At 46.3% G+C, this 27,170-nt stretch overlaps 1 protein-coding gene across 1 annotated transcript in view; it reads right to left on the bottom strand.

Moving 5' to 3' along the window:
- Positions 1 to 26,362, bottom strand: part of txlnba (taxilin beta a) — a 51,563-nt gene extending 25,201 nt beyond the window's left edge. The window contains exons 1-3 of the mRNA XM_060831229.1: positions 26,210 to 26,362; positions 9,553 to 10,093; positions 4,829 to 4,920 (exon numbers count right to left, since the gene is read on the bottom strand). Coding sequence (XP_060687212.1) covers positions 4,829 to 4,920; positions 9,553 to 10,072 — 612 coding nt within the window. The 5' untranslated portion in view covers positions 10,073 to 10,093; positions 26,210 to 26,362. The remainder of the gene's footprint in view (positions 1 to 4,828; positions 4,921 to 9,552; positions 10,094 to 26,209) is intronic.
- Between the last annotated feature and the right edge of the window lie 808 nt (positions 26,363 to 27,170).

Raw genomic sequence — 27,170 nt, 5'->3', positions numbered from 1 at the left:
CCGGTCACCATCCTGACTCAGAATCATGTCGTAATTCCTTCAGTGTCGCTGGGTCAAAATCCTGGTATTCCCTTCCTAAGGGCCTCGGAGGTCTGCCTACAGTGCGGAGACTGCAGTGGTTCAAGTAGGCAGTTCAGCAAGGATGGGTAGGGACGGACAATAAATGGTGGCCCAGCCAGTGACGCCCATGTCCCATTAAGGAATGACCCTCTTGAACCTCAGCTTTTCTGCGGTGGTTTTGTCCAATCACGTCATAGAGTCCTAGAGCCTTGGAGTCCTACAGCACGGAGGCAGGCCCTTTGGCCCCAACTGGTCCACGCTGACCCAAATGTCCGTCTATGCTCACTCCATTTCCCTGCACTTGGCCCATATCCTTCTAGTCCTTTCCTATCCATGTATTTGTCCAAAAGCCTTTTAAATGTTGTTAATGTACCTGCCTCAACCACTTCCGCTGGCAGCTCATTCCATATGCGTACCACCCTCTGTGCAAAAACGTTGTCCCTCAGGTTCCCTTTTTTACTTCTTCTTTACTCAGCGAATCATGAGTTCATGGAATGTCCTTCCAGTAGCAGTGGTGGACTCTCCCTCTTTATGGGCATTTAAATGGGCATTGGATAGGCATATGGAGGATAGTGGGCTAGTGTAGGTTTAGGTGGGCTTGGATCGGCGCAACATCGAGGGCCAAAGGGCCTGTACTGCGCTGTATTTTCCTATGTTTTATGTTGTTCTATGTACTCCTTACCCACTTACCTTAAACTGTATCTTAACTGATATCCGTGTTTCTTTCCTCAGTCCTACAAACCCCACCGTGACCCCCCCAAGAATCACCAAGTTGAATTGTCCCACTGTTGGTGGCTGTATCTTCAGCTACCAACACCCTATGTTTTAGAGCTCATTTTCCAACTCTCTGCCTCTCTAATTCTTCATCCACCTTTAAGCTGCACTTCAGGACCTACCTTTATCAACCATATAAATGCAGTTGTTGTTGTGTGATTATTTTAAATGCTCTTTCCCAGCCGTGTACGGAGAATCCCACAATTGTACAGAGGGAGTTGCTGATGTTCAATCACCTTAATCAGGCTTACAGTTACATAGAAACATGGAAGGTAGGAGCAACAGGAGGCCACTCGGTCCTTCGAGCCTGCTCCACCATTCATCACAATCATGGCTGATCGTCCAACTCATTGGCCTAATCCTGCTTTCTCCCCATAACCCTTGATCCCATTCACCCCAAGTGCTATTTCTAGTTGCATCTTGAATACCGTAGTCCCCCCATACCCCTGGGGGATACGTTTCAAGACCTGCTGCAGAAGCCTGAAACCACGGATAGGCATTCATTTAAATGGGCAATCTACCTTCTCAGCAGCCTCTGGTCCCTGGTTCTGAACGCTCCCTGCAATATGTTCAGGCCGTGGTAAACCACGGGTAACTGAAGCCGCTGAAACAGACTCCCCGGGTATTGTGGTCATTCTGTACATTCAAAGTTTGGCATCAATTACTTCCTATGGTAATGAATCCCACAGGCTCATCACTCTTTAGGTGAAGTAAGGTCTCATTGTTTCCATCCTAAATGGTCAACCCCGAATGCTCAGACTGTGATTTCTGGACCCACCTTCGGGAACATCCTCCCTGCACCTACCCTATCTCTAGTCCTTTTATAAGTCTCAATGAGAACCCCCCCCCCCCCCCATTCATCTGAACTCCAGCGAAGACAATCCTAACTATCTCTCCTCATACATCCGTCCGGCTATGCCCGGAATCAGCCTTCACCACACTCCCTCGAGAGCAAGAGCAACTTTCCTCAGAAAAGGAAACCAGAACCACACACAATAGGTGTGGCCTTACCAAGGCCCTGTATTACTGCAACAACACATCCCTGAGCCTGTACTCGAAACCTCTCGCAATGAAGGCCTTCTTTACCCCCTGCTGTACCAACATGCTTACCTTCAGCGACTGGTGTATAAGGGCACCCAGCTGCCCCTGTATACTCCCCTCTCCCAACTTATGGCCATTCAGGCAGTAGTCTGCCCTCTTGCTTCCAAAGTGAATAACCTCACCAGGGGGAGCTACAATTATATTCAACGCCATTGGGTCACAAAGGGGATGTTATTATCAGCCATTGATCTCTATCTGGTCAATTTTTTTTTTAAAAAGGTTTAGCTGTTGCTTATGTTATGGACCAGATCAGACCTCTTCAAAATATTTTAGAAGGTAGCCTATCTTTTTCTTCTTTTAAAGGCAATTATGAAGTGTCTGTCCCAAAAGCAAAGTGACTGGTCAACTACTCAACATTAACCAAAACACAATTGATTTAAACAACGTAGTTAAAAGACACAGATTCTCACATGCAGTTCTCCAATCTGGGAGGAAAAACACATTGAGAGAAAATTCAGAGAGAGTAACAGGCAGAAATCACACCACACCAGGTTATAGCCCAACAGGTTTATTTGAAATCACAAGCTTTTAGACAATAGACAATAGACAATAGGTGCAGGAGTAGGCCATTCAGCCCTTCGAGCCTACACCGCCATTCAATATGATCATGGCTGATCATTCCTAATCAGTATTCGCTTCCTGCCTTATCTGCATAACCCTTGATTCCACTATCTTTGAGAGCTCTATCCAACTCTTTCTTAAATGAATCCAGAGCATTCCACACAGCCACCACTCTCTGGGTGAAGAAGTTTCTCCTCATCTCTGTCCTAACTGGTCTACCCCGTATTTTTAAGCTGTAAAAATTAAGCTGTAACTGCTTTTGGAGCACTGCTCCTTTCTGGATTTCACTTGACAAAGGGGCAGTGCTCCGAAAGCTTGTGACTTGAAATGAACCTGTTAGGTTACAACCTGGTGTCGTTGGTCCAACACCAACATCTCTACATCATAAAGAAAGACGAGAAAGCATGGTCTGTGAGAGCCAGCCACACCCCAGGCTGCTTTAAAAAAACTCCCCAGAGCCTCACAAATTGTTTGCTTTCTTAGAGACAGCTTGCTACCTTTGCCTTAAAATTTCTCTATGAGAAAAGAAAACCAGTACAAAAATAACCTCTCAAATGCAACAGCATCATCTCAGTGACAACCATAATAGTTGTTGCTTATCCCTCAAAAGCAATTAAGACCCATATTGTTGTTTCGAGTCACGTGTAGGCCAGACCAGGCAAGGACCAGATGGATATTTATGACAATTGATTATTTTACCATCACCGGCACTAATTTTTCACTCCAATTTTTAAAAAAAGTTTAATTCATTGCATTTGGCTAGTTGCTATAGTGGAATTTGAAGCCACAGCACCCCCCCACCCTCGGGACCTCTCCATTATTTGACCAGTAATATCACAACTGTCTCCCCATGTGTGGAGTGTCAGGCAACATTATCAGCTACATTTGTGAAGTAGAGTCTTAGAGTCATAGAGATGTACAGCACGGAAACAGACTCATCAGTCCAACGCGTCCATGCCGACCAGATATCCCAACCTAATCTAGTCCCACTTGCCGGCACCCGGACCATATCCCTCCCTTCCTATTCATATACCCATCCAAATGCCTCTTAAATGTTGCAATTGTACCAGCCTCCACCACATCCTCTGGCAGATCATTCCATACACGTACCACCCTCTGTGTGAAAATGTTGCCCCTCAAGCCTCTTTTATATCCTTCCCCTCTCACCCTAAACCTATGCCCTCTAGTTCTGGACTCCCCAACCCCAAGGAAAAGACTTTGCCTATTTATCCTATCCATGCCCCTCATAATTTTGTAAATCTCTGTAAGGTCATTCTTCAGCCTCCGATGCTCCAGGGAAAACAGCCCCAGCCTGATCAGCTTCTCCCTATAGCTCAGATCCTTCAACATTGGCAACATCCTTGTAAATCTTTTCTGAAGCCTTTCAGGTTTCACAACATCTTTCCGATAGGAAGGAGACCAGAATTGCACGCAATATTCCAACAGTGGCCTAACCAATGTCCTGTACAGCCGCAACATGACCTCCCAACTCCTGTACTCAATACTCTGACCAATAAAGGAAAGCATACCAAACGCCTTCTTCACTATCCTATCTACCTGTGACTCCACGTTCAAGGAGCTATGAACCTGCACTCCAAGGTCTCTAAGTACCGCATTGTTAAACAGCTTATTGATACTGGTGCCCCAGGATAACAAGCGGAGGTAATAGCGTCATGATATTATCATGGGATTGTTCCTCCAGAGTCCAGATAATGTTCTGGGGACCCAGGTTCAAATCCCACCATGGCAGATGGTGGAATTTGAACTCAATTAATATTTGGAATTAGAAGTCTAATGATGACCATAAATCCAATTGGCAATTGTTGGAAAAGCCCATCTGGTTCACTAATAACCTTCAGGGAAGGAAAGCTGCCATCCTTACCCGGTCTGGCCTACATGTGACTCTTGACCCACAGCAATGTAGTTGACTCTTAGAACATAGAACATAGAAAAATACAGCCCTTCGGCCCTCGATGTTGCGCTGATCCAAGCCCACCTAACCTACACTAGCCCACTTTCCTCCATATGCCTATCCAATGCCCGTTTAAATGCCCATAAAGAGGGCGAGTCCACCACTGTTACTGGCAGGGCATTCCATGAACTCACGACTTGCTGAGTAAAGAATCGACCCTTAACATCTGTCCTATACCTACCACCCTTACCTACCTACTATCCTCAGGGCATTAGAGGCAGGCAATAAAAACGGCCTAGCCAGCGACACCCTCATCCCGTGAATGAATAAAAATAAAATAATTAGTAACTTGGGAATGTTTCCAAGGATTGTTTCCTTACTCACTACAAGGGAAGAGGTAAGAACATGAAGGTTACTGACCAGTTCAGCGTACTTGCCAATGAAAGCATCCTGTCTTTCCTCAGGTGAGCTGGTTTTGCTCAGGTTCTGCATTAGAGCGGCAACTTCCTTCCCTGTGTTGGAAAAGAAAGAGGCAACAGGGGTTTGTTAGGTCCAAATGGATTACCTCAGCAACATGCCCACTGGCTGCAGTAACATGTAGACTGGCATGGAGAAAAATTACCACGTAACATACTGTTGTATAAGGTCATGGCTCTGAAGGGGTTAATGTTTAGTTTCAATTGGCTCCACCCATTTTACTGACATTGCACTCACTCTATGGGGTTGGTGGTTACACTGTAGCTTTTGGAGGGAGCAGATGGATGTGTCCTAACTCCCTAGTCATTCTGCCTAACCAAAAATCATTGTACCTTTTGCTCTCACGTATTAAACCTTCTTGTTATCCAAGAACAGTATCTCTTCTGTAGATACTCTACGTCGTTGTATTCTCTCCTGACCGTCACTAGATAGGTCCAGGAGAAACAAAGACAAAGGAGGATTAGTGGTAGTGAACTACCCCAACCAATCTTTACCACGTACTGGTGAGGTACCAAGAGTTTCATATAGTCCAAGAGTCATAGAGCCATACAGCACGGAAACGAACTCTTTGGTCCAATGCGTCCACGCCAACCAAATATCCTAAATTAATCTAGTCCCGTTTGCCAACACTTGGCCTGCATTCCGTTAAACCCTTCCTATTCATATACCCATCCAGATGCCTTTTAAATGTTGTCATTGTACCAGCCTCCACCACTTCCTCAGGCAGCTCATTCCATACACGCACCACCCTCTGTGTGAAAACGTTGCGCTTTAGGTCTCTTTTAAATCTTTCCCTTCTCACCCTAAACCTATGCCCTCTAGTTCTGGACTCCCCCACCCCAGGGAAAAGACTTTGTCTATTTATCAATCCATGCCCCTCATGATTTTATAAGCCTCTATAGCATCACCCCTCAGCCTTTGACGCTCCAGGGAAAAACTGCCCCAGCCTATTCAGCCACTCCCTATAGCTCAAACCCGCCAGCCCTGGCAACATCCTTGTAAATCTTTCTGTGGGATAAAACCACACAGTTATTGCCAACCTGACCCTTACCACAAGGAGAAGAAACCTGAGACCCAGAAGAAAGTAAACAAAAAGCAAGTGAGTTTACTTTTTTAAGAGTATTTTCACTTTAAGAAAACACAGGCTGATGTGAAGATAGATTTTTCATTAGTGATAGAATCGAGGACTATGGGGAAAAGGCAGGATGGTGGAATTGAGGATTATCAGATGATCCCATTGAATGGTGAAGTAGACTCAATGGGCTGAGTGGTCTGCTGCTGTTCCTGCATCATATCTTAGACAGTTAATCATTTGCTGAAACGCAAGACTGTAGCAGCTATGGAAGCAGCAATAGGGTAGGCTCAGCATTCGAAAACCTTATCCAGGAGCTGATAAGAAATACCTGGACAGATAGAGAGAAAAGCGACCACACTCAGAACACTCAGAGACCTTGGTGAAGGAGGCTCCGTGAGGTGCAACAAAGGGTTTAGATTCTTTGATTAGATTCCCTATATTATGGAAACAGGCCTTTTGGCCCAACAGGTCCATACTGACCGTCCGAAGAGTAAACCCCCCAGACCCATTCTCCTATCCTATATTTACCCCCGACTAATGCACCAAACACTGTGAGCAATTTAGCACGGCCAATTCACCTGGCCTGCACATCCTTGGATTGTGGGAGGAAACCGGAGCACCCGGAGGAAACCCACGCAGACACTGGGAGAATGTGCAAACTCCACACAGCCAGTCACCCGAGGAGTTTAAATTGGAAACATAGCTATGTTGTTTGTTTGAGGTGTCTCAAGAATGGAAAATAAAACATGTGTGGACAATCTTTTGTGAAATGAAAGACTCCACAATGCATTGAGGAGAAGGTAGGCCCATCGATCAGGAAGGAAGTTAAGGAAACTCACCGAAGGCAGAGGCGATAGGATCACAGGGGCATTTGGACCGAGAAAGGCCATTCGGGGCTGTCTTTTTGTGCTTGCCCCCCACCGTTTAAATGGCTCACAGAAGCTGTGTATCTCATTCCCACCCACCCTGGAAGGGGGGGGAGGGGGGTCAATAACAGTCATCTGCAGTTGTGAGTCGACCGATTTGTGTTGGTGGGTGAGGGGGGAGGGAAAGGGTGGATGGAGTTGAGGGGAGACGGAGTTGAAAGGGGAATGGGACTGTGGGGGAGGGGTTTGGGAAGTGTGGATGGAGTTGGTGTAGGTGGTTGAGGGGGAAGAGGGCTGGGGGGAGAGTGGATGGGGTTGGAGGAGGGGATCAAGGGGAGGAGGGTGTTGAGGGGGGTATTGAGAGGGGAGAGGTTTGAGGGGGAGGGTGTTGTAGGGGAGGGTGGATGGGATTGAGGAGGGAGAGGGTTGAGGGAAGGAGAATGTTGGCAGAATGGGGTTGAGGGGAAAGCGTTGAGGGGGAGGTGGCTGGGGTTAATGGCGGAGTTGAGGGGGAGGGGGAATAGGATTGAGTGGGACGGGTTTGAGGGGGGCGGGAGTTGAGGTGGGAGGGTGGATGAGGTTGGGGGGAATGGGGTTGAGGGGCTGGAGGGTGAATAGGGTTAAAAGGGAGGGTTTGGGGGAGGGGGTTTGAGGCTGAGGGGCGAGGGTGTTGGCAGTGTGGATGGGATTAAGGAGGGGGGTTGAGGGGGAGAGTGAATGCGGTCAAGGGGGAGTGGGTTGGGGAGGGTAGATGGTGTTGAGGTTGAGGGGGATGTGGGATGGGTTTAAGGTGGAGGGTGTTGGGGGTTGGTGAATGGGGTTAAGGGAGAGAGGGTTGAGGGGGAATGGTGTTAAAGGGGAAGGGGTTGAGGGGGAGGGTGGATGGGTTTAAGATGGATGGGAGGAAGGTCTCCTTTTTCTGAAGGAGAAGTTGGGCACGTAGCTTGTTAGAAATCTTGTGCGGTCCAGACAGAGCAGACAGGGAGAAGGGTTCAGGATCAGAGATCACTGATTCAAGGCGACTGCCAACGGAATCAATGGTGACTTGAAGAAAACCTATTTTAAGCATGATTTGGAGATGCCGGTGTTGGACTGGGGTGTACCATAAGATCATAAGACATAGGAGTGGAAGTAAGGCCATTCGGCCCATCGAGTCCACTCCGCCATTCAATCATGGCTGATGGGCATTTCAACTCCACTTACCAGCGTTCTCCCCGTAGCCCTTAATTCCTTGAGACAACAAGAATCTATCAATCTCAAAGTTAAAAATTACACAACACCAGTTTATAGTCCAACAGGTTTAATTGGAAGCACACTAGCTTTCGGACGTTGCTCCTTCATCAGGTGGTAGTGGAGGACTCAATCCCAACACACAGAATTTATAGCAAAAATTTACAGTGTGATATAACTGAAATTATACATTGAAAAATTGATTGCTAAGTCTTTCATCTGTTTGAATATGATGATAATTTCACTTCTTTCATGTGTAAATCACAAAACCTTTTTTTTAAAAGTTGCATTCTCGGGTTAGCTGTTAGTTGTGATAGCTAGACAATATGTGGAAGGTGTTGGCCCCCTGTGTTCTCTGTCTATGTTATGATATTTAGATTGACGTGACATGAACCCAAGGTCCTGGTTGAGGCCCTCCCTATGGGTACCGAACTTAGCTACCAGCCTCTGCTCGGCCACTTTTCTCTGCTGCCTGTCCCGAAGTCCGCCTGGGAGGATGGTCACCCGAAGGTCCGAGGTCGAGTGTCCTGGACCACTGAAGTGTTCCCCAACTGGGAGGGAACACTCCTGTCTGTTGATTGTTGTGCTGTGTCTATTCATCTGTTGTCGTAGCCTTTTAAGCAGCGACTGGATGTGGATTGCACTCTCTGATGGAGGCAGATTCAGTCTCCAGTAATTGGAGATGTTTGCCAACTCTGAGGGCAAAACGTTTGAGGCAAAGAAATTTCAGCAGGGGTCTAGTAAAGGGCACTTTTAGTTTAGTAACTAGACATGTGTGATAGGATCTGTGTCACAGTAATACCCGCCAACATTTAACTGGAGTCTGGGTCCTCTTTTGGGGTTTGACGTCCTCTCTCTTAGCAGCATCTGTGTAGTTCAATAAAACCAGTAAATAAAATTGAAAAGGATTTATTACAAGATGTATTTTAGAAGCTGGCTGGAAAGTTATATCAACAAGTGTGGCGCTGGAAAAGCACAGCCGGTCAGGCAGCATCCGAGGAGCAGGAGAGTCAATGTGTCAGGCTTAAGCCCTCCATCAGGAATGTTGGGGGATTGGGGGGAGGTGCAGAAGGGGGCTGAGAGATAAATCGGAAGGGATATGGGGCTGGGGGGATGGTACCTGGGAAGGTGATAGGTAGATGCAGGTGGGGGGGGGGGAATGATGGTGATAGGTCAGTGGGGAGGGTGGAATGGATAGTTGGAAAGGAAGGTGGATCAGTAGGACAGGTCAAGAAGGTGGTGCTAAGGTGGAGGGTTGGATCTGGGATGGGGTGGGGGGAGAGGAGTTGAGGAAACTGGTGAAATTGATGTTGATCCCGTGTGGTTGGAGGGTCCCAAGATGGAAGGTGAGGCGTTCTTCCTCCAGGTGACCAACTTAAAGTATCAGTGTTTCAGTCACGTGTCCTAAGCAGCAGTCAAACTGGAAATCTCTATGGCTGCTCGGGTGCCTTTACTCTCGATGAAAATGTTCATTGAGGAATGAATTTGGTACTCACCCAGTCCTTTCAGCTTCTTCTTGTCCAGTTTCTGCTCCTTGCCCATCTCCTTGTTTGCTTCTGCCTGCACTGTGACCTCTGGCTGCTCCTTCCCAACCTCCTCGATACACTCTTCGGAAATCCCCTCCCCATTGTCCAGGGCCTGACTTCCAGATGTCTCCCCCTTGGCCTCCCTTCCCTGGAGGGTGTCTCCTGAGCCGTAGGTTTTGATGATGTCCTCCAGCTGCCTCTCCAGATCCTCGGCGATGTCAGTGATGGCCGTCTCTCCCTGAGCAGAAGCCTCCTCCTTCAGATTCAGGACGGTCGTCTTCATCTGTGCCTGACCGAGTGCCGCATCAGTTTCCAGTTTCTCCTCCGGCTGTCGTGGTGACACCTGGGCGTTTTCAGCCGGAACGTCTTTCCTCGGCTGTTCTGGGAGGTCAGTGCTGGGACCTGATGTTGAATCTTGGGCTGCCTCCTGTCTTCCAGTGCAGCCGGAAGGGTCTTGAGAGTTGGTGGTGATGCTATCCTGGTACTCCATGGTTGATTAATAATGCCTAAACTGGAGATAATAGGAATGTTACATCATTGGACAAACCTGAACCCGGGAATAATGCTGAAAATGTGTTGCTGGTCAAAGCACAGCAGGCCAGGCAGCATCTCAGGAATAGAGAATTCAACGTTTCGAGCATAAGCCCTTCATCAGGAATAAGAGAGAGAGAGAGCCAAGCAGGCTAAGATAAAAGGTAGCCTGCTTGGCTACTCTCTCTCATTCTCCCTACCTTTTATCTTAGCCTGCTTGGCTACTCTCTCTCATTCCTGATGAAGGGCTTATGCTCGAAACGTCGAATTCTCTATTCCTGAGATGCTGCCTGGCCTGCTGTGCTTTGACCAGCAACACATTTTCAGCTGTGATCTCCAGCATCTGCAGACCTCATTTTTTACCCGGGAATAATGACCCACATAATCTCAACATTTATCATTGACCCTTCCCCATGGTAAGCTCTGATACTTGCTGAGACCTTCATCAATCACTCTCCTACCCCAACAGCAGGAAAGTGAAGTGCATTCTCTACTGGTCCCCTATGCCAGCCTCCCACTTTCTCTTCTGTTGTCGCTGCTCATTGAGTTTCCTCACCTCCGCAACTCTGCGGTGAGTTGTAACCTGATTTGGTTTTCCCATTGATTGTTCTCTTGTGGGTTCTGCTGCCCTTACCCAGTCTGGCCTACATATGACTTCAGATCCACAGTGATGTGGGTGACTCTGTCCATGGAGCACCGCTCCATTCAAGGCCAGCATTCATTGCCCCGTGAATTGAATAGTGTTCCATCACGCATTTCAGAGGGCAGAGATCCCCGTGTTGCTGGAGTCACATGTAGGCCAGACCATTTAAGGACAGCAGATTTCCATCCCCAGAGGACATCAGTAACCAGATGGGATTTTCTTGACAATTCAGGCTTATTATAAGCAGAACAAGCTTTCAATTCCAGAATTACAACTTGCTTTTAAATTCTGCCAGTAGCCAGGGTAGGGATTTAGAGTCATAGAGATGTACAGCACAGAAACAGACCCTTTGGCCCAACCCGTCCATGCCGACCAGATATCCCAACCCAATCTTGTCCCACCTGCCAGCACCTGGCCCATATCCCTCCAAACCCTTCCTATTCATATACCCATCCAAATGCCTTTTAAATGTTGCAATTGTACCAGCATCCACCACATCCTCTGGCAGCTCATTCCAAACACGTACCACCCTCTGCGTGAAAAGGTTGTCCCTCAGGTCTCTTTTATATCTTTCCCCTCTCACCCTAAACCTATGCCCTCTAGTTCTGGACTCCCCCACCCCAGGTAAAAGATTTTGTCTATTTACCCTATCCATTCCCCTCATAATTTTATAAACCTCTATAAGGTCACCCCTCAGCCTCCGACACTCCAGGGAAAACAGTCCCAGCCTATTCAGCCTCTCCCTATAGCTCAAATCCTCCAACCCTGGCAACATCCTTGTAAATCTTTTCTGAACCCTTTCAATTTTTACAACATCGTTTTGATAGGAAGGAGACCAGAATTGCACACAATATTCCAACAGTATTTGAGGATTTGAACCAGAGCCCTAGAAAAATAATGCCACTGTACTCGAGTCATATAGTCACGCAATACAGAAACAGACCGTTCGGTCTGACCAGTCCATGCCAACCATAATCACAAACTAAACTAGTCCCACCTGCCTGCTCCTAGCCCATATCCCCTAAATATTTCTTATTCATGTACTTATCCAAATGTCTTTTCAATGTTGTAACTGTACCCACTTCCTCTGGAGTCTAGATTAGAGTGGTGCTGGAAAAGCACAGCAGGTCAGGCAGCATCCGGGTTTACCACTTCCTCCGGAGGTTCATTCCACACACAAACCGTTCTCTGTGTAAAAAAGGTGTCCCCTCATGTCTTTTTAAAATCTTTCTCCTCTCACCTTAGAAATACGGCCCCTAGTCTTGAAATCCCCTACACTATGGAAAAGACACCCGCCACTCACCTTATCTATTCCCCCATGACTTTATAAGATCTATTGCTCTTGTCCTTTTAGATGGAAGCAGTTATGGGTTTGAAAGGGACTGTCTAAGGGTCTTGGATGAATTTCTGCAGTGTATCTTGTGAGTGGTATACCTTGCTGCTACTGAGCGTTGGTAGTGGAGGGAGTGGATGTGGTGTCAATCAAGTCGGCTGCTTTGTCCTAAATAGTGTCAAGCTTCCTCCAGTGATATGACCATTATGCGTGTCCACTACCTTTCCTGTTTGAGAGGAATAATTAACTTTGGAGCTCAGGTAGAAATCCAATCTGTCCCCCACTTCCACTGTTTTCTCCAGTTAAATGATTTTCTTTTGCTTACTTGAGCCAGTTCCCCAGAGACACCCTATCCCCTCTCTCTCTCTCTTTCATTCTCTCTCTCTCCCTCTCTCTATCTATCCTTCTCTCTCTTTCAGACAAAGGGGTGTGGATTTGACGCACAGCGGGTTTAGTGATCCACTGGAGTTTAGATGAATGAGGGGCGATCTGGCAGAGCAAGGTAGCATCCTGAAATGCTGGAATGATGTTTCCCCTCACGGGAGAGATTAGAACCAGGGGAGGGTCAACGTTCAAAAAATAAGGAGTCGCCTATTTAAGAGATAGATGAAGAAAATTTCTCTCAGAGAGTCGCGACCCGTTGGAATTCTCTTCTGTAGAGATCACTAGAGGTGGGATTATTTAAGGCAGATGCAATGTATTCCTGATTAACAACAGAGTCAGAGGATTAGCTCAGAGGGCAGGAAGAAGGTGGGGGTTAATGAGAAAGTAGAGCCGGGGCCACAAACAAGTCAATCACAATCTTTTAGCATGGTGCTGCAGGCTTGAGGGGGCTGCATGGCCTACTGCTGCTCCTTATATGTATGTTGGGGCTTTATAAATGTAAGTTGTTGATACACACCAGATCATGGCACAGGCTTCCACTGAACTAATAGCTGGCCTATATTTGGCATTACTGTTAATCCCTGATCTGTGGTCTCAGGAGGGGCCGGAAGATGAAATCTGCCGGTGTTGCAGATTGGACAAGCTCCTGTCTGATAACAGAGACCAGGGTGCATCAAGAAAGAATCAGCAACTTGCATTCATATAGCGCCTTTTGCAAGTGCAGGGTCTCCCAAGGTGCTGTACTCTAAGCAAGCTCCCACAGAGACTGGTGAGTAAGAGGTGAATGGACGCTTGGGGCTAAAGGTGTAGATTGAACTGAATTTTTGCCAGAGTGTGATGAGTTATAGAGGGATTTCCCTTTAAGACAGACACTATGCAGTAACATATGCTGTGGTTAATTATAGCTGTTTGCTTCATACAGACAGTAAGCTAACCAATGTGCAGCTGCTGCTCAGCCACAAGGGCTTATTTGGAGCATTGCTAAATAGGGCCATGTTGGAGAACACTATCGGGAGCTGTCGTTGACAGTTCAAACCAGCCTGAGGAAGACAAAGTGATCGCCTTCCCTAATATCCAAACACAGCCAGTGTCCCTGCAGTCAGATCAAAACACGGCCTGGAAATTATCCCCAGAGCACAGAATCACACATTCACAAGATTGTTACAGCAAGAGGAAGGCCATTCAGCCCAGCATGCTTGCGTGCACCGGCTCTGCAAACGTGCCTCGTTATCCAGCGCCTATCTCCCGTCTTTTCCACATATTACTTAGTGCACGCCGTTTCTATTCAAATAACCTCGTCTTGAGTCCTTCAGTTGAACCTGCCTCCCCCACATTTCCAGGCTACATATTCCACACCCGCTGTGTGGAAAGGACTTTTCTTACATCACTTCAGTTACAAATCACTTTAAATCCTCACGACCACCCCCCTCTGCTCCCTCGTTCTTGATCTTTTTACAAGCAGGAACATTTTTGGCCTATCAAGCCCACAGATGGGTTTGAAAATCTCTGTCAAATCGTCTCCCCAAGAAGAACTGTCCCAATATCATAGACTCCCTACTGTGTAGCAGCAGCCATTTGGCCTATAGAGTCCACACTAACCTTCCAAAGAACATCCGACCCAGGCACACCCCTTTACCCTACATTTCCCACAGCCAATCCACATAACCTGCACATCTTTGTGACTGTGAGGGGAAACTGGAGCACCCAGAGGAAACCCACACAGACACGGGGAGAATGTGCAAACTCCACACAAACGGTCGGCCGAGGCTGGAATCAAACTTGGGCCCCCTGGTGCGATGAGGCAGCAACACTAACCATTGAGCCACCATGCCAACAGGAAGCTTCTCAGCCTTAGGCTGGTTCTTATAATCCACGGGTGTATTCTCTCCTTATAATGTGGCATCCAGGAGATAGAGTACACAGTACTCCCATTGCGGTCTCACTAGTGTGTTTTATTTGACCATACAGGGTATAAAACACTGGGTTCCTCTTTCTGCTAATTTGACACTCGTTCCAACACAACAACAACCTGTATTTGTGTGCAAGCACACATACATGGAGGTTAAGTAGGCCATTCAGCCCTTCCAGCTTGCTCTATTACTTAATGAGATTGTGCTTAATCTGTTCATCTCCTCAACTCCACATTCCCACCTAATCCCTGCCCAAACCCTTTCACCTGCTCCCCTGCTTCTAAACAATCTATCCACCTCCACCTTAAAATATCCAAGGTCTCTGTTTCCACGCCATCTTGAGGAAGAGAGTTCCAGTTGACTCAAGATGGCAGCACAGTCGCAGCGCTGCGTGCAGGCGCTTGCAATGGGCTCACTCGTTCCCATATGCTTTCTTTTTGTTTTTGTCTTTTTTCACTTCTGCTCTTTTTCTTTCATTTTTCTCTTTCCCTTTTTCTTTATTTTGGAATCCTTTGTGGTGGGTCAGTTAGCGACATCGGTGAGGGAGAGAGAGCAGGCATTGTGCGGAATGCCGCCTCCTCTTGGTGACTGGAGGCAGTGGCGGCTGCAAGGATGATTGCCGGCTGGGGACTTTTCTAAGATGGCGGCGTTGGCAAGGCAACATCTCGGGGAAGGGACTTAGGTGAGACAGTGGTGGCCTGGTCTGGCAGTGGAGCCAGGACTTGTGACTGCTGTAGGCCCAGAGTAGGGACTCCTGGTGTTAGCGAGGTGGCAGCATGGTATGCCTGGAGCCAGGACTCCTGGCATCATCAAGGCCAAAGCAGAGCCAAGATCTCCTGGTTACCCGACAAGTGTACGCTCAGCACGGGTCCTGGCATTGGCGGTGGTGTTGGGGAGGTGGGCCTAGCTTGCCCATTCCTGGACACTGCAATTTAGCCCAGCCAGTCCACCCTACCCTACACCTCTTTGGACAGAGGGAAGAAGCCCACACAGATATGGGGAGAACATGCAAACTCCACACAGACTGTCTTGAAGCTTCTCAGTGTGTTTTACTGCATTATTCACTGTAAAATGCAAGTGACAATAAATAAACCATTCACTCATTCGTTCAGAGACTCATGAGCCTCTGAAAGAAAACAATTTTGCCTTATCTCTGTTGTAAACAACCAACCCATTATTTTTAAACAGTGAGCTTTGTTCTAGATTCTCTAATAAAATGAAACATTCCCTTTATATTCATCCTGTCAAGATTCTTCAGGATCTAATACACTTCAAACAAGTTGCCTCCTACTCTTCCAGTCTGCAGTGGATATCAGCCCAGCCTGGCTAACCTTTCCTCATAAGACAGCACCAGTGGCAGCTGCATTACCATTGTAAAATGTCTCAAGACGGGTGATATATATAAAAAGAATTGAGCCACATAAGAAGGTCATAGGATGGATAACAAATGCTTGGTGAAAGAGAAAAGTAAGGAGCATCTTGAAGGTGGAGAGAGGGAGGGAGTTAGGGCAGTTTAAGGAGGCAATTCTAGAGTTTAGGACCCAAGCAGCTGAGTGTAGAGCTTTCTTGTGATGGCACCTTGGCTCAGTGGTTAGCACTGCTGCCTCACAGCGCCAGGGACCCAAGTCCAATTCCAGCCTCAAATGACTGTCTGTCTGGAGTTTGCACACTCTCCCCGTGTCTGCATGGGTTTCTTCTGGGTGCTCTGGTTTCCTCCCACAGCCCAAAGATGTGCAGGTTGGATGGATTGGCCATGGGAAACGCAGGGTTAAAAGGGTGGGGTGGAATATTCTTCAGAGGGTTAGTGTGGACCTGATGGGTGGAATAGATTAGATTAGATTATTTACATTGTGGAAACAGGCCCTTCAGCCCAACAAGTCCACACTGACCCTCTGAAGAGCAACCCATACAGGCCCATTCCCCTCCATTTACCCCTTCACCTAACACTACGGGCAATTTAGCAGGGCCAGCTCACCTAACCTACACATTTTTGGACTATGGGAGGAAGCCAGAGCAACCGGAGGAAATCCATGCAGACACGGGGAGAATGTGCAAACTCCACACAGTCATAGAGTCATAGAGATGTACAGCATGGAAACAGACCCTTCGGTCCAACCTGTCCATGCCAACCAGATATCCCAACCCAATCTAGTCCCACATTCCAGCACCAGGCCCCTATCCCTCCAAACTCTTCCTATTCATATACCCATCCAAATGCCTCTTAAATGCCACAATTGTACCAGCCTCCACCACATCCTCTGGCAGCTCATTCCATACATGTACCACCCTCTGCGTGAAAATGTTGCCCTTAGGGTCTCTTTTATATCTTTCCCCTCTCACCCTAAACCTATGCCCTCTAGTTCTGGACTCCCCCACACCAGGGAAAAGACTTTGCCTATTTATCCTATCCATGCCCCGCATAATTTTGTAAACCTCTATAAGGTCACCCCTCAGCCTCTGATCCTCCAGGGAAAACAGCCCCAGCCTGTTCAGCCTCTCCCTATAGCTCAAATCCTCCAACCCTGGCAACATTCTTGTAAATCTTTTCTGAACCTTTTCAAGTTTTACAACATCTTTCCGATAGGAAGGAGACCAGAATTGCACGCAATATTCCAACAGTGGCCTAACCAATGTCCTGTACAGCCGCAATATGACCTCCCAACTCCTGTACTCAATACTCTGACCAATAAAGGAAAGCATACCAAACACCTTCTTCACTATCCTATCTACTTGCAACTCCACTTTCAAGGAGCTATGATCCTGCACTCCAAGGTCTCGTTGTTCAGCAACACTCCCTAGGACCTTACCATTAAGTGTATAAGACCTGCTAAGATTTGCTTTCCCAAAACGCAGCACCTCGCATTTATCTGAATTAAACTCCATCTGCCACTTCTCAGCCCATTGGCCCATCTGGTCCAGATCCTGTTGTAATCTGAGGTAATTCTCTTCGCTGTCCACTACACCTCCAAGTTTGGTGTCATCTGCAAACCTACAAACTGTACCTCTTATGGTCGCATCCAAATCATTTATGTAAATGGCAAAAAGTAGGGGGCCCAGCATCGATCCTTGTGGCACTCCACTAGTCACCTGAGGTGGGAATTGAACTTAGGTCTCTGGCGCTGTGAGGCAGCAGTACTAACTACTGTGCCACTGTGCTTAATCACTGTGTCACCGTGCCTGCTTCCTTATTTTTGAGGTTCTAAGTGTATTGCTATTCAAGATAAAAGTAAGTCACACCAGGTTTCATCGTGAATAGGACATTATTCTATTTATTGTAAACTTAGTCTAACTTGGAGGTGCCAGTGTTGGACTGGGGTGGACAAAGTTAAAAATCACACAACACCAGGTTATAGTCCAACAGGTTTATTTGGAAGCACTAGCTTTCGGAGCGCTGCTCCTTCATTAGGTGGTTGTGGAATATAAGATCGTAAGACACAGAATTTATAGCACAAGTTTACAGTGTGACGTAACTGAAACTAGATATTGAAAACGACCTGGATTGTTTGTAAAGTCTCTCATCTTTTAGAATGGGCATGTTGGTTTTTGTTGTTAGTTTCAAATAAACCTGTTGGACTATAACCTGGTGTTGTGTGATTTTCAACATTGTAGGCATACTAATTCTAAAATAAAATGAGACAACAAAGGATTTCCAGTAAAATTGAAAGCAATGGTGATGGAAAACTCTCCACTGGCTTAAGGCATAACTTACAGAAAGGAAGATTGGAGTTCATTCATTTCAGTCCCAGCACGTAACCTGAGGACTTCCTCAGTGTGGGTCCTTGGCTCAACCATCTTCAGCTGCTTCATCAATGACCTTCCTTCCATTACAACTGGGATGTCCACCAATGATTGCACAATGTTCAGCACTATTCGTGACTCCTCAGATACTGAAGCAGTCCATGTCCGAATGCTTCAAGATCTGGACAATATCCAGGCTTAGATACAAAAAAACTGCAGATGCTAGAATTCAAAGTAGACAGGCAGGAGGCTGGAAGAACACAGCAAGTCAGGCAGCATCAGGAGTTGCAGAAGTCAGTGGCCTAACCCTTCTTCAGGACTGGGTGTGGGTGTGGGCGAGCTGCAGATAAAGGGGGAGGCAGAAGCAGGGTGGTGAAGTGGGAATAGGTGAAGACAGGCAGAGGGTATGACCTGGTTGGTCATTAGGAGGAATAGATCTAGTAGGTGGCTGGGAGGAGTGAAAGGGTGGGGGAGGAGGAGGGGGAGGGGCTGGTAAGGGAGTCGGGGGAAGGGAAAGGAGGTTATTTGAAATTGGACAACTCTATGTTGAGTCCTCTGGGCTGTCGGCAGCCCAGGCGGAAGATGAGGTGTTGTTCCCCCAATATGTGGTTTGGTTCATTATGGCATTGGCGGAGGCAAATAACATCCATTACACACAAGTGCCAATGACCTTCTCTGACAAGGGAGAATCTAACCATTGTCCCTTGACATTCAATGATATAACCATTGCTAAATCTCTCACCATCAGCATTTTGGGGGTTGCAGCTGATCAGAAAGCAGTCTGAAACAGTCATATAAATACTGTGACTACAAGAGAGGCTAGGAATCCTGCAGCAAGTAATTCACATTGTGACTCCTCCATGTCTGTCCACCTCTATAAGACACAAGTGTGATGGAATACTCCCTACTTGCCTGATAGGTGCAGCTCTAATCACAGTCAAGAAGCTCAATACCATTCAGGGCAAAGCAACCTCATCGTGCATAAGTGAGTCAGATTAGGGACTGGACCGTGATACTGAAACATTGTGGTCACTCTGGGTCAGAACGTCAAGGCTTCAGAGAAGAGAAAGTGTGAGGGTGCTTTGCAAGGCCAGTGCGGGGTGAGGGTCTGCAGTTACGTTTGGAGACTTCATCGGCTGGCATTGTTCTCCTTTGCGCAGGGCAGATAAATAGGAACAAATTACGACAGATGCTGGACTCTGTACTGGAAGCAATAAATGCTGGAGATCAGGCAGCCTCCATGGGGAGAGAGCAAGCTGAAGCTCTGCTGAAGAGTCATCCAGACTTGAAACGTTAGCTTGCTCTCTCTCCATGGATGCTGCCTGACCTGCTGTGATCACCAAGATGAACAGCAGATTTGATTTGGATATGTTTGAGGCAATTGGCAAACATGAAGGAACACTATTGCAGATGAGCGCTGGTGATCAGGAGCAGACTGTTTGAATGCTTGACAGAACCAGCCATGATCGTAAACTTTCAAAAAAGGATTGGATAAATATTTGACAGGCTGTGGAGAAAGAGTGGAGTTCCGAGATGGGGCTAACTGGAGAACTCTTTGAAAGGGCTGGCATAGCCATGATAGACCAAATAGTCTCCCTGTCTGCTGTTTGGGTTTGTGATTCCATATCCACATGAAGTGCTTTGGAATGTTCCTGAGGGATCTGACAGATTTGGGGCTTTATAAATGCACGTTCCTTTCCATCCTTCAAAGACAAATGATTCATTTGGAAAAATTGCTGTCTCCATGACTACCAGAGGAGACGACAAAGGAATTACAAAATAAAACCAGAATAAAATTGCCTCATAAATTCCACCAACGTATTTTGTTCAGAAGATAACTGAACCTCTTTCCCTCTGGCTTTCAGATTGTTTCTCGGGTGGATAGAGATATGCCTCAGATGATGGTGGACACCCCAGTTTTGCCAACATTGGTGTAAAATCTTGCACAACAACATTTTTAATACAAGATTATTTTGACGCCAAAATGACTGTCGCATTAGAAATGAACACCTAGAACTGAAGTTGCATTTGGTGTTGGATCTTAGGTGATTTTTAGCGGTAAGAACCCTCTAACCACTGTGATTTTGCTAGGGGCAGCTGCAACTGTCACTTATAATATGACCCCCCCACACACACACACACTTCGTCGCCCCTGTTTCTGTAATTTCCATCCTCCTCCCTTCAGCCCACCAAGATCTGCACACTTCCTAGCTCGGTCGCTTGTGGATTAGCCATCGTTCACTTGGTGACACTCTCTGAGTCAGCTGCAGCCCCGTTAAAATGATGGAAGCATTTTAATAGACTCACAGTCACAGAGTCATAGTGTTGTACAGCACAGAATCAGAAGCTTCGGTCCAACTTGTCCACACTGACCAGATATCCCAATCTCATCTAGTCCCATTTGCCAACACTTGAGCCACAACCCTTCCTATTCATACACCCATCCAGATGACTTTTAAATGTCATTGTACTAGCCTCCGCCACTTCCTCTGGCAGCTCATTCCATGCACGTACCACCCTCTGTGTGAAAAGGTTGCTCTTTAGGTCTGTTTTAAATCTTTCCCCTCTCTCCCTAAACCTATGGCTTCTAGTTTTGGACTCCCCTACCCTGGGAAAAAAAACCTTGGCTATTTACCCTATCATAATTTTATAAACCTCGATAAGGTTATTCCTCATTCTCTGATGCTCCAGGGAAAACAGCCCCAGCCGATTCAGTCTCACCCGATAGCTCAAACCCTCCAATCCTGGTAACATCCTTGTAAATTTTTACTGAACTCTTTCAAGATTAACAGCATCTTTCCTATGGCAGGCAGGCAAGAAATGAGCGCAGTATCCCAAACATGGCCTCATCAATATTGGGAAGTAACCTGGACAGATGGAGAGATGTGCAAGAGGATTTTGGGCTTTAGGATCTAGGTGACTGAAGGTGTGGTAGCGAAGCGTGGGGTGAAAGGAGTGGTGATTGCCCAAGGGTTAAATGATTACAAAGATCTCAGAGGCTGGCAGGGCCTGAGGAGATTATATATTTGATTAGGAATTAGCCCAAGCAAGAAGAGATGTGTAAAATGAAATTATTGTGAAAAACAAAGAATCTCTGCAACTTTTCATCTTGTATGAATGTGAGAATGCAATGTTTCAAACGTTGTCAATAATTCATGCCAAAAAGAAAAAAAATGGTGATCAATGGGTATGTCAACTCTGATCAGCATTGCCATTGGAGAAAGTGACGTGCAACTACAAGTCTCTGGCTAATTCAAAGAATCTGAAAAATCTGGACGTATTCCTTATGGTTGTTGTTTCCTGCAGCCATCGATTCCAGCAAGTACAAATGGGCGGCACGGTGGCACAGTGGTTAGCACTGCTGCCTCACAGCGCCTGAGATCCGCGTTCAATTCCCGACTCAGGCGACTGACTGTGTGGAGTTTGCACGTTCTCCCCGTGTCTGCGTGGGTTTCCTCCGGGTGCTCTGGTTTCCTCCCACAGTCCAAAGATGTGCGGGTCAGGTGAATTGGCCATGCTAAATTGCCCGTAGTGTTAGGTAAGGGTAAATGTAGGGGTATGAGTGGGTTGCGCTTCGGCGGGTCGGTGTGGACTTGTTGGGCTGAAGGGCCTGTTTCCACACTGTAAGTCTAATCTAAATCTAAATAAACCGCTATATAAAATCGAATGGTTATGCTAAATCGGTTGTTACTGTGGCTATTGATAGTTCAAAATCGCACAACACCAGGTTATAGTCCAACAGATTTATTTGGACTATAACCTGGTGTTGTGTTATTTGTAACTTTGTACATCCCAATCCAACACCGGCACCTCCAAATCAAGATAATTCAGCAATTATTATCCTTCTGGTGGCTGATGATTAGATGGGAATTTTAAAGTTGAGTCTCTGATAATTCAACGTGCCGGGGTTAGGGTGGGAGCGGCGGAGTCCAATAGATCCGTGAAATTTGGTGCAAGTTATAACCTGAGCTCTGGGGATCAGGCTAAGTAGATCAGGTTCTATAGGAAGAGGTATGCAAGACCAGCCAAGGGTGTTTGGCAGCTGTTGAGATGGAGGTAACAATAGTGAAGCAGCACTTTACCTGCATTTCTCGCAATCTGATCTACTGCATTCGCTGCTCACAATGTTGTCTCCTGCTACTTTGGGGAAATGAAGCCGTAGACTGGGTGACTACTTTGCAGAACATCTACATCCTGCCTGCAAATAAAGACCCTGATCTTCCAGTTGTCTGCCACTTTAACACATCACCCTGTTCCCTGGCCAACATCTCTGTCTCAGGCTCGCTGCAGTGCCCCAGCTAAGCTCAGGGCAAGCTGGAAGGACATTTACTGCCTAGGAACCTTGCAGCGCTCTGGACTCAATATCAAGTTCAATCATTTTAAGGCCTGAACTCCCCCATGTCTTAGCCCCCTACCTCACACACCAAGTCTTGCTGTCACACAGTCTACCGTTACACACCACCCACTGTTAGCCACCAACAGTCTCCATTAACAGCTATTCACCCTCCCAACTGGATCGTTATCCTTTGTCTGTCCAGCTGTTCTTCTCTTCCTATGGGCTCTATCCCCACCTATCGTTTATTCCTTACCCCCCCAACCCACCCATTCTATCTTGTGCATTAAAACTGACATTGTCCTTGCTGCCATCAGTTCTGAGGAAGGGTCACCGGACCCGAAACATCAATTCTGATTTCTCTTCACAGATGCTGCCAGACCTGCTGAGCTTTTCCAACGACTTCTGTTTTTGTTTCTGATTTACAGCATCTGCAGTTCTTTCGGTTTGTATTTACGTAAACAGTAGTGGTTATGAAGGCCTTAGACTTTGGCATTAAAGTCATAAATATCTTCAAAGAGATGTGCAAGTGAACACGTGGCTGCCCAGGCTGCTTTACACAGTCCTCTGTTTATCCTGTGTGCTAAAGAAACTAATGAAGCAATGAATTCAGAGAAGACGACACGGGGTGTACTCCTGCGTTGGTTAAAGAGACAGTGAGGCCAGGTTTAGGAAGGAACTGCCCAGTTATGTGGGGAAGTCTGTCAGTTTTCCAGTTGCTCTGGTGACAAGACACTCTCCATAATGACCAAGTCTGATTGGATTATACGTGGAAAGTTCTTTACGCAGAGGGAGGTGGGTGCATGGAACACGTTGCCAGCGGAGGTGGTAGAGGCAGGCACAATAGCATCATTTAAGATATACCTAGACAGATACATGAATGGGCAGGGAGCAGAGGGATACTGATCCTTAGAAAATAGGCAACAGGTTTAGATAGAGGATCAGGATCAGAGCAGGCTTGGAGGGCTGAAGGGCCTGTTCCTGTGCTGTAACTTTCTTTGGTCTTTGTTTTTTGTCTAAAATAAGAAAAGCTTTAACTTGTCCTATAACTGTGTCAAGAAAATAAACAGGAAACTAATGCTTTGCTCTGTTCAGTGAGACAGTGACATCTTAGAGTCTTAGAGTCATAGAGAAGTACAGCATGGAAACAGACCCTTCGGTCCAACTCGTCCATGCTGACAAGATATCCCAACCTAATCTAGTCTGATTTGCCAGCACTTGGCCTATAACCCTCCAAACTCTTCCTATTATGTATCTATCCAAATGCCTTTTAAATGTTGCAATTGTATCAGCTTCCATCACTTCTTTTGGCAGCTCATTCCATACATGTACCACCCGCTGCATGAAAAAGTTGCCCTTTAGGTCCCTTTTATATCTTTCCCCTCTCACCCTAAACCTATGCCCTCTAGTTCTGGACTCTCCCACCCCAGGGAAAAGACCTTGCCCATTTATCCTATCCATGCCCCTCATAATTCTGTAAACCTCTATAAGGTCACCCCTCAACCTCCGACGGTCCAGGGAAAACAGCCCCAGCCTGTTCAGCCTCTCCCTATAGCTCAAATCCTTCAACCCTGGCAACATCCTTATAATTCTTTTCTGAACCCTTTCAAGTTTTACAACATCCTTTCGATAAGAAGGAGACCAGAATTGCACGCAATATTCCAACAGTGGCCTAACCAATGTCCTGTACAGCCGCAACATGACCTCCCAACTCCTGTACTCAATAATCTGACCAATAAAGAAAAGCATACCAAATGCCTTCTTCACTATTATATCTACCTGTGACTCTGCTTTCAAGGAGCTATGAACCTGCACTCCAAGGTCTCTCAGTGGAAAGTACCAATTGAATTCTCGAAGACCTGATCAATCACTGGGCCAGTGACTTTGAAACAAGGGTTTAGCTTCGAGGTGAGTTATGCTTTATGAATAAACAAATAACAAAGAAATGTACAGCACAGGAACAAGCCTTTGGTCCACCAAAACTGCACCGACACATGAATGAAAAACCTTTTGCCTTTCCACGATCTGTATCCCTCTATTTCCTGCTTGTTCAAGTATCTGTCAGGGTGCCTTTTAAGCATTACCATTGTATCCACCTCCTCCAGCAGCCCACTCGAGGCACTTACCAGCCACTGTGATAAAAATTTGCCTCTTTCATCTCCTTCAAACATAGCCCCTTTTACCTTAAACCTCTGTCCCCCAGTAATTGACATTCCTACCCTCAGAAAAAAACTGCAACTATCCATTCTGTCCATGCCTCTCATAATTTTGTAAACCTCTATCAGGTCATATCTCAGCCTCTAACATTCAAGTGAAAACAAATCAAGTTTGTCCAACCTCTCCTCATAATATCCCCAAACCAGGCAAAATCCAGATAAACTTATTCTGTACTCTCTCCAAAGCCTCCAAATCCTTCTGGTACCATGGCAACCAGAGTGTAAGCATTATTCCAAATGTTACCTACCTAAAGATCCATACAGCTACAACATAACTTGCCAATTCTTATACTCTGTGCTGCCACTGATAAAGGCATGTTATATGCCCTCTTGACCACCCTATCCACTTGCAATGCCACTTTCAGGGAATTGTGGACCTAGATCTCTCTGTCTGTTGATGCTATTAAAGATTCTGTCATTTACTGTTTACTTTCCTCCTAAATTTGATCTCCCAAAATGCATCATCTCACATTTATCCGGATTAAATTCCATCAGTCATTTCTCCTCCCAAGTTTCCAGCCTATCTGTATCTTGCTGTATCCTCTGCAATCCTCCTCATTATCTGTAGCTCCCCCAATCTTTGTCTCATCCACAAAGCCACCTACATTTTCCTCCAGATCATTCATATAGATATTACAAACAACAGAGGTCCTAGTATGGATACCTGCGGATACTGATACCCACTGGTCGCAGATCTCCAGTCAGAAAAATCACTCTTCTATCACTACCCTCTGGCGTATATGACTAAGTCAGCTCTGTATCCATCTTGGTTGATAAAATGTGGAGTTGGAGAAGTACAGCAAGTCAGACAGTATTGGAGGAACAGGGCTGGAAACCATTCATCAGGACTGAACCCATTTTACCAGTTCACCATGGATCCCATGAGACTTCACCTTCTGTACCAGCCTGCTATGAGGGACCTTGTCAAAGGCCTTGTTAAAGTCCACGTAGACAACACCAACTTGCTCTGCCCTCAACAACCATCTTTGTTACTCCCTCATAAAACGCAATCAAGTTTGTAAGACATGATCTCTCCTGTACAAAGCCGTGCTGCCTATTGTCAAGAAATCCATATTTTTCAAATGTGAGTAAATATTGTCCCTAAGAAGATTCTCCAATAATTTCCCTCCCATTGACGTCAGGCTCACTGGCCTATAATGTTCCAGATTATTTCCGTTGCCTTTCTTAAACAAAGGAGCAATGTTGGTTATTCTTCAGTCCTCTGGGACTTAAATGTTCTCTATTACATTGTTTGATAGCCTTTCACTGATGTAAAATCCATATTATTGATTGTTCAAATGATTTTGCCTTTATTTCACAGCCCCAGGAAAATGAAGGAGGATAATTAAATGCGGTTTAAGGTTGTTAGCATTGTACCCCCAGAACAGGAGCCTTCTGAACAAAACATAATCAGCACCCTAACCTCCCCCATGCTCTCCATTTAAGCGATTATACCTTCTCAACGTCAGAGACCAAATTAACTTTGTCTTCAAATAGTGACATTATTACAACAGATTGAGAAGTTAAATGTGAACTCACCTCAGTCTGGAAAGTGTAACGTTGTGAAGGCAGACTCACCTTCTGGAGTGACAGGGCAGCTGAGGCAGTTGTGTGACTGGGATCATTTTAGCTAAAAATAGACCAGGCCAACAGCGAGCCAGGGGGAAGGGCTGGTGAGGTTATCCTAGTCCTAGTCCTTGGACCCTTGGAATGACTCAACTAAATCACAGCTCCACCCCCAGCCAAAACACATAGCACTCTATTTTTATTTTGAAATGTTCACTTGTGTTTCAGTGACATGAAGAGTCATGTTGCAGGCGCCAATGGTAATATTGCCACGTCCAGGCAGACACACGCACACACACGCACGCGCACACATACACAAATATAGATACATATACATACTGACATGTATATGCACATGCATGCACACACACACACACTGACACATATGTATACTAATGCATGTACATGTTCAAACATACAGAGGCACACATCCATGTATGCATGCATGCCCACATTCATGTGAAGCTCAGTCATCAGGGAAGATGGCGACACTGCAAGAAAATGGTGTTGAAGTAAATATTCAGCCATGATCTGGAATGGCAGAGCAAGCCCAGTTGATTGAATGACCTACTGTGCTCCTGTATGTTCCGATTGTAGTGATTGTAATGAGGTCATCCAGGGGGACCTCATAGAGGATGAGTTCCCTGATTGTGGTGGTTAATCTGGTCCAATCAGGGAGCCCTGGCTGACAGTTATAAGCAGGAGTGTCAGAGGCTCTGCTCACTCTGAGAGCTGGCTCTGAGGAAGCTGTGTGTGCCAAGGACTCTCCACGCGTAAATAAAGAGTGACTTGGTGGCCAGGATTAGGGTGGTGTGTAAGGATGTCAGATACTGGTCTCTGTAGACTTAGTTCAATGTTCCAGCATGCTCCCACACTCAAAACTGCAGACAAACCACAACAACATAGACATACGCTCACTTACTTACACAAATGC

The sequence above is a fragment of the Hemiscyllium ocellatum genome, chromosome 10 (genome assembly GCF_020745735.1).
Source record: "Hemiscyllium ocellatum isolate sHemOce1 chromosome 10, sHemOce1.pat.X.cur, whole genome shotgun sequence".
Taxonomy (NCBI): Eukaryota; Metazoa; Chordata; class Chondrichthyes; order Orectolobiformes; family Hemiscylliidae; genus Hemiscyllium; species Hemiscyllium ocellatum.
The sequence above is the reverse complement of the archived record's forward strand: the minus strand, read 5'-3'. Positions and strand labels throughout refer to the sequence as shown.